Genomic DNA, 13975 nt, shown 5'->3' on the forward strand with positions numbered 1-13975 from the left:
ACTAGTGAAAAGTCTGTACACATCACTTTTCAAACCTGGGATTTCAACTGGAATGTTCATTTTAAGGATGTGCCAAACTTGTCTGACATTTTTAATTATTTCCCTTGTATTTTCCTTCCAAAAAAGATTGGCTACTTTCTTCACAGTATGTGTGATTCTTTGGGATGCTCCGTCCACATGGTTTCCACTTCTTTTGACATGTACCCTGAAATAAAATTCCTTTTGGTTAGCAGTGACCACTGGGGCCATGGCTATGCCATCAATGTCCTTGTGCCCCTCCACTCCAGGGAATAAAGAGCAGAGTGGGCACAACTGTTCCTCAGTTTCTTTGATGATACTGAATCCTACAGCCATAGGACTCTGTAGAAGCAGGGAAGGAGGGTGGGTCGTGGAATCCAAGTGAACAACACATCTTGTAAGGTAAAGTAACTGTTCTTAGAGTGATTGTCCAGATGGATGCCAGTTCTGGTGGCTAGCAAGCAGTGATCTCATAGTTAGAAGGTGGGTGCTTGGAGTCCTATTTAAATTAGGATTTCAGGACAGGTCTGTCATCTGATCTTGAAGCCTCAACAAAGGAATAATATTTGATAAAAGTGTGGACTGATCCCCATTTAGCCACCCTGCACATTTTGGAAACACAGGTGCTTCTCTGAGAAGCAACAGAAGCTGTCTAAACTCTGGTGGACTGATCTCTAAATGATATAATACAATTAGATACCCATTTAGACAACTTTTTAGTGATACCAACTTGATCCTTAATCCTATCTCCGAAGGCTACAAAGAGCACGGGAAAGCTCCTGAAGGATCTTGTACTATGTCCAGGTACTATGAAAGAGCCCTGACCACAATAAAGGATGTGCAGGTTTGGCTTTTCCCTGGTTTGAGTGAGGCATGGGAAAAAAACCTGGGAGATGAATCAACTGATTTAAATTAAAATCTGAAACAACATTAGGCAGAAACTTGGGGTGAGGCCTAAGAGTCACCATGTCTTTATGGAACACTGAGTAAGGTGAACCAGTCAGAAGGGTCTGAATTTTCCCTCTTCTACAAGCTGATGTTATGGGTACTAAAAAGGCAAACTTCATAGATAGAGGGTAAAAAGAGCAGGTTGTTAGGGACTCAAAAGGGGGGCCCTTTAAACCAATTAACACTATGTTGAGGTCCCAAGAAGAAGAGGGCTGAAGGAAACGTATGAATTAAATCCTTGAAGAAACAAACAACTGTAGTGTGGGAAAATATGGTATGACCCTGAATTGGAGGATGATGTGCAGATATTGCTAAAAGTACTCTTATGGAGCTGATAGATAGTTTTGAATTTTCTAGGGCTAGTAGATAGTCCAGAATAGCAGAAACAGTGGCTTTCATGTGAGTCAGGACATGTTGTCCTGCCCAAATAGAAAATCGCTTCCACTTTGCTGCATACCAGAATGCTATATATCAAAATGCCCTGGATTTCAGCTGAACAGCTTCTTCTGCAGGGAGTTAATCAGACAGCACCCAGGCTGTCAGATGTAATCATGCTGGATCTGGGCATAAAATCTGACCTCCATTTTGCAAAACCAAGTTAGGTAGACCAGGTAATATGATCAGAGGCTATGCTGACATGTTCACCAGATCTGAGTACCAGAATTGTCTGGATCAAGTTGAGCTGAATGTTGTCTAAGTTTTCTCAGAACACTTGGTATTACTGGGATTGGAGGGTAGGAATACATGAATGCTGGCGCCTATGAGAGGATGAAGTACCCAGCTGGGAGCCTGGGCTTGAACTCTCTCTCTAGAACAGAATGCATGGCATTTCTTGTTCTGGTCGGTGGCAAACAAATCTATTTTTGGGCACCCCCCATATGTGAAAGATGCTCAGTAGAACTGAGTCTTTGTCAGTCCACTCGTGGTTGGCTGTGAATTCTCTGCTGATCTGATCTGCTAGAGCATTTTGCAAGCCTGGAAGATGCAGAGCCTCTGATGTGATTTGATAATGAATGCACCAGCCTGAGACAGATGGCTTCTTGGCAGAGTGGATATGACCATGCTCTTCCCGTATCTGTTGACATAATACATGGCTGTGGTGTTGTCTATCATCACCTGGAAAGTAGATCCCTGTAACAAGAACAGAAATGCCATTCAGGCTAGACAAACTGCTCTGAGTTTCAGGACATTTATGATAAGATGAGCTTCTGGAGGGGAAAGGGTAGTGACAGGACCCAAAGGCTTTATGTTTGAAGTGAGTCCAGATGAGCTCCTCATCCCAGTAAGCATCCATCACCAGTATCTTGGTAGACAGAGGGGCAGAAAAGAGTACGCCATTGCACACGTGAAGAAGATCCTTCCACCAATCCAATGAGGAGAGGACTTCTCATGGGACCTTCATGGCCATGTGGTGCCTGCTGGATAGATACTTGCTGGATAGTCTCGTATGCTGTGTGACACTGATGCAGGAGGTCATGTGACCCAGGATTCTAAGGCATGCTCTTGCGGACATCTCTGGTTGAGCCTGCAGATGACTGAGGAGACCCATTATAGTCTGGAACCTCTCCTGCATGAGATAGCTGACCTCAGATCTAACACAGCTCCTATGAATTCTATGCTTTAGATCAGTAAAAGTGTGAATTTGTCTTTGTTAATCTTGAGCCCCAGTGTGGTGAAAATCCCTAAGATCATATAAATCAAGTTGGTCAGCTTCTGAGATGATTTTACCTGGATCAGTCAGCCATCTAGGTATGGTTATACCAGAATGTCATGTCCTCTTATGTGGGCTTCAATGACCTCTAGATACTTGGTGAATACTCTCAGTGTGGTGGAGAAACCAAAGGGCAGGACCTTGTATTGACAGACTCCCGCACTTCAAATTTGAGGCTTGAACTTGATGGGGTTATTGCCCTGGAAGGGGTGGGACTTTAGAGGAATCTGATTAGAGGGCGGGGCCTGAATGCAGGAGATCACTGAAAAAAGCCACTGGGGTGGTCTGGGATGATAAGGCTGCTACAGAGGGATAAGTTCAGGGTTGCCACCCTGAACCTGCAGTGAGGATGAATCTGATGAGATGTCTCAAGTCTAAAATGCCTGCCTTGCTTTTCCTTGGGCCTAAACAATAATGGGAGGAGAATCTCTGATCTCTGAATCTGAAGGGCACCTCTTCCAGAAGGGAGCACAACTCCTGTTTTAACAGTATCTCATGAGAAGAGTCCCTGAAAAGGAAAGGTGAAGGAGAGTGCAGGATAAGAAAGGACTGGAATTGGATAGAAAACCCCGTTTATAATTTCCAGGAACATTCTGGTCTGAGGTGATCCAGGTCCATACGTCCCAAAAATAAAAAAGACAGTTGTCAAAAGGGTGTGGAACAGGGTATCTGTTGCCGACTGGCCGTGGGCAGTCAGGCCTAGAGGTGAAAACAAGAATTCAGCCTACCGGTTAGAGCTGGATCCAGGATGGGTTGAATCCAAGAAACGAGCTGGGTCAGTACCAAGGGACAGAAATCAAATGCCAAAGCTGTGGGGAGAGGAGCGGGGGTAAATCAGAGTATAAGCCAGAGATCAGAACCAGAGAGACAGAATCAGAATGCCGGAACAAGAAGGTCAACTGGAGTTGTAAGCCAGAAGCAGAACTGAGAGCTGAAGCCAGAGGGGAGCAGAGCAGGAGCAGGGACTGGAAGCAGGCTGGAGCAGGGACTGGAGCAAAGGCAAGCGCAGCTGCGGGCATGGTATATGCTGAGCAGCCACTGACCTGCTGTGGGGGACAGGCTTATAAGCCAATCAGTGGCTCTGGCCACTCAACAACATTGTAAGGCAGTATTCGTTGCCTAGCAGCACAGTTAGTCAGTGAGCAGGCCAGCAGTTGTTTCTTGCTGGTCTGATCCCTGGCAGCATCAGTCTTGACATGGTTGTGATCAGCAGTCTATAGTGGCATCAAACCTGCTGCTGTGAGGTAGACACAGAGAGTGTGTCGCAGGGGAAGAAGAGGCTGGAGACCTCTGTTACAGTCTCTGCAGACTATAAAAATAAGAGGTAGTGGGTCTCTGTTTGGCAAAACTTTGGGGTCTATCCTGCTTCCTCCTTAGGGTTGGTGAGTATGCCCAGTGAGCGGAAAGCGGCTCTCAAATCCTGTAATAAAGGAAGAAGTTCATCAGTTTGCACTTTAAATAGTTCAGAGCCTTTGAGCAGGATGTCCTCAATGGTTGTTTGCACCTCCTTGGGTTTTCCAGAAGATTGGAGCCATGAAGCTCTGCGCATAGTTATGGAAGTGGCTAATGAATGTGCCACAGCATCAGAGGCATCTAGAGTAGCCTGAAGAGATGTTTGGGCCACAAACTGTCCTTCAGAAACCAGAGAAATTAGCTCCTCCCTATGTTCCCGTGGAAGCTTCTCTATGAATTATACCACCTCATCCTTACTCAAAGAGTCACATTTTGACAGAAATATGCATCTGGAGACTAACAGAACAGTAGATCTTTCTGCCAAGCAGGTCAGGATTTTTAAGGTCCTTCTCTCTTGGAATCATCTTTAGAGGTGGCCCTTGGTGTTTTGGTCTTTTGTGCACTGCTGCCACTGCCCATGATCCCAGGACTGGGTGGTTGTAAAAATATTCAACTCCTTAGGTGGAACTGGACTACGTCTATCAGCTTTCATGGGATGCCAAGGGTGCTAGGGACTGCAACAGAACCGCAGCCAGTTCCAAAAACCCTTCATTGATAGGCATGGCAAACCTCCCAGGTGTAGAAGAGTGCAGAATGTCCAGTAATTTGAGGGATTTTTTCTTGCACTCACATGCCTCGAAATCTCCAAAGTGTCTGCCATCTGGGCCATGAGCTGCCCTTCAACTGAGGGACAGGAGTGGAGGCAGAGACATCTTTTGTCTTATTTTACTAGGCATCAGAGCAAGTGACTTATATCTATGTTTGTCCTGGAAACGATGTTCCTTCCTAACCCTTTCTGGTGACGAATGGATGGAGGAGATCTTGACTGTGCTGTCATACTCAGTAGTCAAGGGGTTCAATCCTTTCAATGAACAATGAGCCCAGGAATTCAGTGTAGAGCTGCAGCTAACAGGAGCACTAGCCCAAAGTAACTATTCAGACTTGGTGGGATCTTTTACCTTAGGCTCTGGAGGGTCTCTCATCAAGCACTCCAGTAAAAAAGAGCTTGAAGAAGGCCTCTCTCACTTTCTGTGCCCTTTTGGAGAGGGAGCGACAGATTGAGCATTTGTCAGGTGTCTATTCCTTACTGAAGCAAAAGAGGCACTTAGAGTGCCCATTACTGAGCAGGATAGCAGCCTCACAAAAGGGGAAAGTTTTAAATGCCACGGATTTTGTTTCAGCCACAGTACCTAAGGTCCCTGTACCAGGGATATTCCATAAACTAGTAGAAAAATTATTTTTTGGGGGGGGTTCTTTGTATGTTTGCTTGCTTGCCAACAGGCATTAAAGAAAAAACCTGGTAACTATACTAACTATATTAACTAGTTACTACTGACTAGCCTAATAAGAGATTGCACACTTCACAGAATAAGTGGACAGTGCAGAGGTTCCGTGTCACTGCCATGGATGGTAAAAAGGAACTGGTTGATCACTGGGCACATTCTACTCTTTATGCCGGGGGTACAAGGACATCTAGGGCACAGTTGCAACCCCAATGGACACCGCCAGCCAAAAAGAATCCAATCTTGTGCGTATGAGGGCACGTATGCACCAGAGTGGAATCCCATTCGGACAATCCATTTGAAGCAGCAGCAGTACTTTTGTTGTGAACAAAATAAAACAAAAAGTAGAAAAAACAGCCAAGCAGCTCCAGCCTCGGCCCCTGGCCAGGACCGTGGCACTGGCCATAGCCCCGCACTATGGCTTGGGGTGGGGTGGGGTGTGTGTGGGCAGGGGTAAGGGCGGGGTCGCGAGATAAAAAGTTTGGGAACCACTGCTTTAGTGGGATTTGAAGACAGTCTGCTAATCTTTTCATGCAGTCCTAGAAGATCTTAATATCATCAGTGAAGCAGCACAGTAGTGGCATTACTCCGTTGTCTGGAGAAGACGACGACTTTACAGATGGAGGTGAGATTTCCTCAGCCTGAGATTCTTTCCCTTCCTGTATATGGTCTGGTATCAGAGAAGTGTGTGACACCAATGTGTGCAGTACTGGAGGGCAGTTTGTAAGTGCTGGTGTCTGGTATGGTATTGGTGGGTGCTGGTGCTTTCTTTAGGCATCCAATGCAGCTGGTCGTGCTAGTGGCCCCATGGGTCCAGTAACTGCATGGGGGAGGCGATAATGAAGAGACACCAATGATAATCATAATCTCTGGGCCTGTGATATTTAGGAGGTCCCCTAAGATCCTCTTCATGAAAGGGACTCGAGTGGGAAAGGTAGAATGGTCCTGGGATGGATCCCTGTACCAAGATCTCTAAGTCTAATGAATCTTTTCCAGAGCTAAGGAGGGGAGCCTCTGATGTCCTAACCAGTACCAAAGGCTGGAGACATGAGCAAATCTAAATTTGTTGCTTTTGCAGCAGTACCAGCACAGTGGCACTGGTAGACCTTCCCCGTATTGGCGACTCAGGTTCATCAGAGATAATGAGATCCTCTGAAAAGAGGAACCTGGAAGAAGATGGACGACTCTCATAGTTTTCACACAAAGTTTGGGTCAGTATTGCCTGGTGAGATGAAGGTTGTTGTGGTACCAATATGACTGTGGTACCATCTCCCCTTTAAGAAATAGAGAGAGAGGCCACTACTGGGGTATGAATGTGTCTTGCAGCAGGGATTTGGAGCAATCAAATTTTTGAATTGCTCCGCTCCAGCTCCGCTCTGGCACCAATCGTGACTGCTCCAGCTCCGCTCTGCACTCCGACTCAAATTAATTTTTAACTAAATAAAAAAGTGCATACTGTAATTTTGAAAAAACATTATTTTTATTCAGACTTTTAAAACAATTTAAATGTCATCAACAATGATACAAACTAGAATCATTCATAATTCATTCTGTAAAAAATTATTGTAGCAATCAAGTCATCTTTCATAGCCTGCCACAAATCATTTAAAATTAACTTTAAAGATGAAAACAGTCGCTCTATACTAGCTTGAGTTGTTGGCATGCTCAAACCAATTCTACAGGCAGGCTGAATGTGATGTGGGTAGCTATGAATGGCCTCAAAAACAGACTTAACTTTTAGCCTAACAATAGGCTCCATCACCTCACAATGTTCCCAAAAGTTTCTCTCGAATAATGCTTCATTACAATTATGAATCGCAGAAACTCGCTGGCGTCTTTCCTGTTTATCCAATTCCTTTTCGAAGGCGTCATCTTCTGAAGAATTGGCGCTTGAATTATCTCCATTTCCCTGTGATGGCTGAAGACGTCTCAGAGATGGAAGTTCGAACAAGTTCAGAGTGGAGACGGAAGTTTGAGAACAGCCTGCTATTACTGAAGCATGTGAACTTTCCGAAACCGCAAATTCGATTGTTGATGACTCCTTTTGTTGTGTTTCGTTTTCTTCAACCTCTTTTGCCAAGTTCAAATGTAGCAATAGATTTTGTTTTTCGAGTCATCAAGCAATATCAAGGAGCCCTTCCTTTGCCTTTGGTATTTCCCTTGAGGTAAGAAGAATCCAATACAGTGGGTCAACATGAACTCCAGCAAGGAAATGATTATTGTGAAAAAGCTTCTCTTCGCGTTTCGGCATGGAGGACAGAATTTCTTCTGCAATTTGTCCACTCTTTTCTTGCAAGGATTTTGACAGTTTTCGCCATTCCTGCATTAAAACTCCTGGGGTTACATCGACAGCTTGAAGATTCACAGTTTGGTTTGGCTTTGCCAAGAGGTCTCACAGGTTCTTCACTTCGTCCCATTCAGCTTTTGTTAAATTGAGTTCTCTTGTTCTAGCAGCAACCACTTGTTCACAGTAAGATTGAAAAACGAGAAGCCGATCAATCATCGTAGCTGTTGAACCCCAGTGAGTCACAGTATCCAGTGATCGAGTTACCTCTTGTAGATGAAGCAGAACACTTCCAATACTTGGGGTTCGTAGTTTGAGAACGACTTGTCGAATTTTTGCCAGTAATTTCTTCGCATGTTCTTTGTTCAGTCCATCCCAGATTGCCAACTGAAGAGTGTGAATTCCACACCTTGTCAGTTGGACTTTTGAGTCGTCCTCATGAAGCCAAGTTGGAAGTATGAGGCTAGGGTCATTAACCCATTGCGCAGCAGCATCCATGTTGAGTTTGATTTCATCCATTCCTTTAGTTCCTTCATCAGACAAAATAGCTTCAGTACTGTCCATATCCCTGTTCTCAGAGGTAGAAATGGTTTCATTGTCCTCCCTGAAATTTTTGACAGCACACATCATGTTTGCTGCATTGTCAACGCAGATGCTCTGTACTTGCATTTCACTGATCCCAAATTTTTCTAAAATAGCTTTTACTTGACTTTTCACGTACGAAGAATTGTGACGCCCTTCAGTGTTGATTATGTCCAAGGTTTTTACCGCAGCTTTATCTTTTCCTTCTTCGTAGTACTGAGCATTGACTGCAAGGAAATTTCTGTTTCCACGGGTTGCCGCATCCATTTTCAGGTAGCACAATTTTTGCTCCAAAGCTTTCTTGAGCTCTTCATGACCAGACTCAGCTGAGCTGACAACTAAATGACAAACCGCATCATGCCTCATTGAAACGCCAAGCTGCCGACCCATTTCACCTGCAATTTTTTTGAATCCTTTGTTCTTTAGCCTAAAGGTAGTGAGCAGTGTTGAACTCAAGCAAACCATTTCCATCAGCCTTTCATGGAAATTATTGGCATCTATGGTGACTGTAACCTTTGAGGACTTCAAATATGAGTCAAGTTTTGTTTGCTCAATTTTGGGTTTCTTTTCAGATGAAGCTCTAGAAAAAAAATCTTGTCCAGGAGTTTTCAAAGAGCCAGATAAATGTCATTTAGCCGCGTCAGCTTTCTGTTTTGCCTCATCTTCCTGGACCTTTTTTATAACCAGAGCCGCATAGTTTTCAGGATGGTTACATTTTACATGCCACCAAAGGTTGAAACTTTTCACGGCACTTGCTTCACTTGTCTTGCAGCTACATGGTTTGAGCTCGCCATTCACTTCCTTTGCCACCTTGCACGTTGCCGATTTCTTCTTTGCTTTTCCCCAAAGCCCCAATTTGGGCTTTTCAAATTCAAAAGTAAAGCTGTCGGTGAGATCCTTTTCCATAAATCGGCTATCAATCATGGGGGGCAGATTTGATTTTTTTTCTTGAAGCCATGGCCAAATCTTCTTGTGCTGCTACCACATCCAAATGTTTCTTGTTATGATCTTCGAAAAGCAATGAACAAAAGCATTACATTTTTTTATAACGTACCTGCTTGTGATATTTTAACCACTTAAGGTACTTCAAATTTATTTTGGATTTTCTGGACAAAAGTGATCACATTTTCTTTTTACACAAAATTATTATTAAAGTATATTAATATTTTAACATGTTTCTTGCAGTTTTAATGAAGTAAGAAGGATTTTAATATACATAATATAAATTTTTATTTATAAATTGCAAGTTAATTTTTCTCATGAAACTTTGTGGTAAAAATATTCAAAATATTTTCCAAGTTTTTAATTAATATCTCAAAAAGACTTTAATGTAGATATAGCAATGAAATTTGGTATTTGCCATAGCATTAGTATGTGCTATCGCTGTTCTACTGTTCTATTGTTGGGAAGTAACGAGGCTACATGTTACAAGTTTGAAAATAAACTTTAATGGGAAAGCTTTCCTGTTAAAGTTTATTTCCAACATTCTATCATACAACATCATTCAAATAAAATTATTTAAACTACAGGTGTTGTGAACTGGGGGGACTGGGCCAATTTTATTTAATAATTTTTAAATCTTCGACTATTTAACAGAGCCGACCCTGGAATATGATTTAATGCTAAAACATGAATAAAAATGGTACTCTTCATTTATTTTGTATAATTGACCATTTCTGAGAAAACTGTTTTAAAATTTTAATCTGCTTAGATGCCTAGAATGGTACAAACAATTTTACTTGTTACTTATTTTTCAACTTTGGAACTGTACATTTTAAACATAATAATAAATAATAACCAAAAATTATTCACTTATTATGGAACATAATATTACTGCTCGTAGCCAGGGGCAGTCGATGACAAGCCTTTCTCGAAATATGAAATAAAAATGACCAACCGCCAGTTCGGTACGCCTATGGTTTAAATAATTTTGGATAATGTAATACGGTAGCACATACTAAAGCTAAGACACAGACAATTTAATTACTTTAATATTAAAGCGTTTTTGAGATATTAATCAGAAATTAACTTTTCATCACTTCCTTGAAGGGACTGTTGCTCCCTTAGGAAGAATTTTAGGACATGTGTTCACAGAAACGTTTTTTTCTTAAAATGACCTAAGGATTCACCCCCAAAGTTGTGTTGGACATTTTCCAATCACTCTGGATATATCACAAAAATCACTCTTAATTTATGCAAAAATGTTTATTGTATATTTATATGCCTGCTGCACGCGACTTTTTCAGTAAATTTAAAATTACAAACAACGCTACCAAAAGACCGTTGAACAGATGACATATAAAATAAGTCCACCAGAGCGATATGGGAGCATGTACAAAAGAACAAATGTATCAGTAACGGGAGCCTGTGTGAGAAATGAGCATAAGTGGTTAATATTTCTGGCGATATCTTAATATATCCATAAACAAAAACATTATTTTTTTTGCAATATACCTGTTTGTGGTATCTTAAACGTTGTGTCTTGCATCACACTTTTCCGTAATCGCAGCACTCAGCGCGTCTCGTTGATCAACCCTTACAAAAGAAGTATCGACACATACTAATCTAACTAATCTATGCGAGTACGTACTCGCCTAACCTTGGCACAAGGGTGGGAGCAGTCTGCAGTGTTGCTGGATGTCTGATAATTATCTGATTCTTTAATAAAACATATCTCCAAAAGCTTTATAATTTTGTATCTGTACATTAAATCTTGATTTTGGCCGAAGTGAGAATAACTGTGACATATTACGTAAAGTGGTAAAGTAGATGTTAATATCAATTGTTATACAATCTGAAACTTTTTGGCACCTTTAGGACTTTCTTGCTAAATACCATTCATTCTGGATTGAAAATGAAAGAAAGAAAAAAAAAAAAAAAAAGGAGCAGTGGAACAGTCAAGATTTTCTGTGCTCTGGCTCTGCTCCAGCTCCGGGCAAAAACCTGCAGGTCCACTGCTCCGCGCTCCAGCACCGGGCTCCGCTCCAAAGCCCTGTCTTGCAGTGTCGCAAGGTGTCAGACGATGCCACTGTGAGTTGCTTTGGTGGTAGGTATGCATGAACGGGGCTTCTTCCTCGATACCGATGCCTCCGTATCAGACTCGGTCAGAGCCTCTACAGTACTCTTAGAGGGATGAGAAGTCTCTGAAGAGTAGATCTTATGGGCTCATCTAACCCTTTTCTTCATTTCCTTTCTTGGAGAGAGATGTTTCCTCTTCTTTAGAGTTTTACGGTGTGGGGCTGAAGGCAAGGCAACAAACAGGACCAAGGTGGTCTGTGATGTAGAGGCCAATGTACAGTGGGGCAAAGCAGACCCCTTCAGAGCTAGGGCACATTCCATTAAAAGGAGGTTAAGTCTAGTCTCCCTTTCTTTCTTGGATTTGCCTTTGAAACCCTGACAAACTTTGTATTTAGAAGGGTTTGGGGAGCCCCCAAACATCACAGACAGCTGCAGTGTCCATCAGTGTGAGGAAAGGACCTGTAGCAAGTCTCATGTCTTAAATCCCGGGGTTCAGTGCCTAACAAATTGTGGACTGACACAAACAAAAGATCCAAGAAGATGAGGGTAAGGAGCCCTCCCACCTCCTCAACAGTGTTGGTGCCATGTGAAAATAAGTAATGAAAAGAAACTACAAATACAAACAAATAAATAAGGTAAAGAATTCACAAAGTGAAGGCAGGAAGCTGAATACAGCAGACAGAAGAACTTTCCATCTCAAGTAGCAGACAGTTGAGAAGGCATTGAGTAGGTAGGTAGGTTTGCACCTCTCTATAAGCCCTTGTTGGGAGCATGAGGCATAGTGTCTGCGGAGACACAGGCCCATTGACACTATTTTGCAGTCTCTGATTGAGAATGCATGGGCATGTGCACATCGTACAGTGGAGCACGTACCATCGTACCATAGAGACATGTACAAGAACAATCTTCTTCTCTGTAGTATGTGCCACCTTGAAAAGCCTCCTATAATATCTCTGCCTCATCAACTATCTAGATCATTTCATATCTCACACAAACACTTTTCCCCTTACCTAGACTTCTTTGTTTCCCTTCACCATTATTATTTAACACAATAAACTACTTCACGACCATTTAAATAAAAGACTAAAAAATAAACATATATAGAATTGCATTTGCATCATATAGCAGGACACTGAGTGAAGACATGAAAGGGGCAGGCACGGGGAAGAAGAGTCAACAGAAAATTCCTCTCTCACAGTCTATAACTTTCTTCACTTTTGCATGAAAGAGCATCATGACAGAATACACTTAGTAGTGTCAATAGGAAAACAGTCTAACAACTAGAGCTTCTGGGAATTGTGAATCAACTCCTAAGTAGGTACAACCAATCTGACTAGAAGAGTATAGGCAAGCAAACCAGCTTCCAAAGTTACATGTTTAAATGAGAAAAAAACAAACAATCATAACCCTTCTGCAGCTGATTCTACATAGCCTGCTCCCTCCATTCTCACAGTCCTTGAATTCATGTTGCCAGTGCAGGGTCACTACTGCTAGCTGGGCAAAGGCTTTTCAAAAATATCTGCTCCAAAGAGTCGAATATATGAACTAGGACACCTGATGGAAGAGAATGTCTTTCATGTGTCAAACCCAGACCACTCCTTCAGAGTGATACTGAATTCCAAGTCAGCTGGGAGATTAAAGTTTCAAAGAACTGCATTCAAATTGTCCTGTCATTTCCAAGGGCATTTCCATCACAGATAACTTTGTAAATAAGATTTTCATCCAGGTTTTCTTGAGTGTATCAAACCTCATTGGGCCTCCAGCATAAAGTCTGAAGCAAGAAGTATCCCTATGTATTTACAGCTGCTAAGAACCAAGACCAAATGAACACCATTTGGGAGATAGCTGTGCACATTTAAATGTCCACTTACTTGCTTAAGTGCTGGGGAACATGGAATGAGCTCTCCAATTCGGTTTATCCCAGCATTGATCTTCTTCTTTCGATGTCTCTCCACTAGGTAAAAAATAAAATGCATTGTCATTGGGCTACTCAGACCAACACACCAACTACACACCTGGCACCAATGTGTGCACTCATAAATGTATTACTTTATGCTTATCACAACCCCTACTAGGCAGTTTAGCACCAAGAATTAGCTCTAAAAAAACTCTTCAACTGTTGAGTTCTCACTCAATGGAGTTTGAGGGCTGTGACAGAGAAGGGGCTATTTTAAAAGGTGAGGATCATCAGAAACACTCTGTGAAAGCAGTGACATATATAACAACACTTCATATTTTTATAAAGCTTTTCAGCTGAGGGTTTCAAAGGTCGAATAAGCATCTCGAAGTTGGGTAGTAATCATTATTTCCATTTCACAGTTGGGCAAATTAATTGGCACACAGACGCACAAAGAACTAGTTGCAGAGTGCGGAATGAAACCCTGGTCTCCCACTCCAGTTCTCAGCCCCCAAACAAGAAATGGCTCTGATTTTCTAAGCTGAAGCACCAATTCTATATGCTGTTGGGTACAACAGAACACAGAGAACATGGTTCAGGCTTTGGGTGTGTGGAGCATCAACCATACATTTTTACCATCTTCTAGTTATGGTTACTGCAGGGTCTAGCTGTGAGTGGCAGTGAAGGACTCACCAAGAAAATATTTTATGAAAATGTTTCCACTTTATGGCTCTTTTGGGAGAAGAGAAGAAAAGCCTGAATTAGTTTTAGTCCCCTTGTGA

At 42.3% G+C, this 13975-nt stretch overlaps 1 protein-coding gene across 3 annotated transcripts in view; it reads right to left on the reverse strand.

Moving 5' to 3' along the window:
• The window catches only part of USF3 (upstream transcription factor family member 3), a 98813-nt gene that overhangs the window by 14818 nt on the left and 70020 nt on the right, over nt 1–13975 (reverse strand). For all 3 annotated transcript variants that reach the window (XM_073310129.1, XM_073310131.1, XM_073310139.1), the window contains one exon: nt 13168–13250. In XM_073310129.1, coding sequence (XP_073166230.1) covers nt 13168–13250 — 83 coding nt within the window. The remainder of the gene's footprint in view (nt 1–13167; nt 13251–13975) is intronic.

The sequence above is a fragment of the Lepidochelys kempii genome, chromosome 1 (genome assembly GCF_965140265.1).
Source record: "Lepidochelys kempii isolate rLepKem1 chromosome 1, rLepKem1.hap2, whole genome shotgun sequence".
In the NCBI taxonomy this organism is placed as follows: Eukaryota; Metazoa; Chordata; order Testudines; family Cheloniidae; genus Lepidochelys; species Lepidochelys kempii.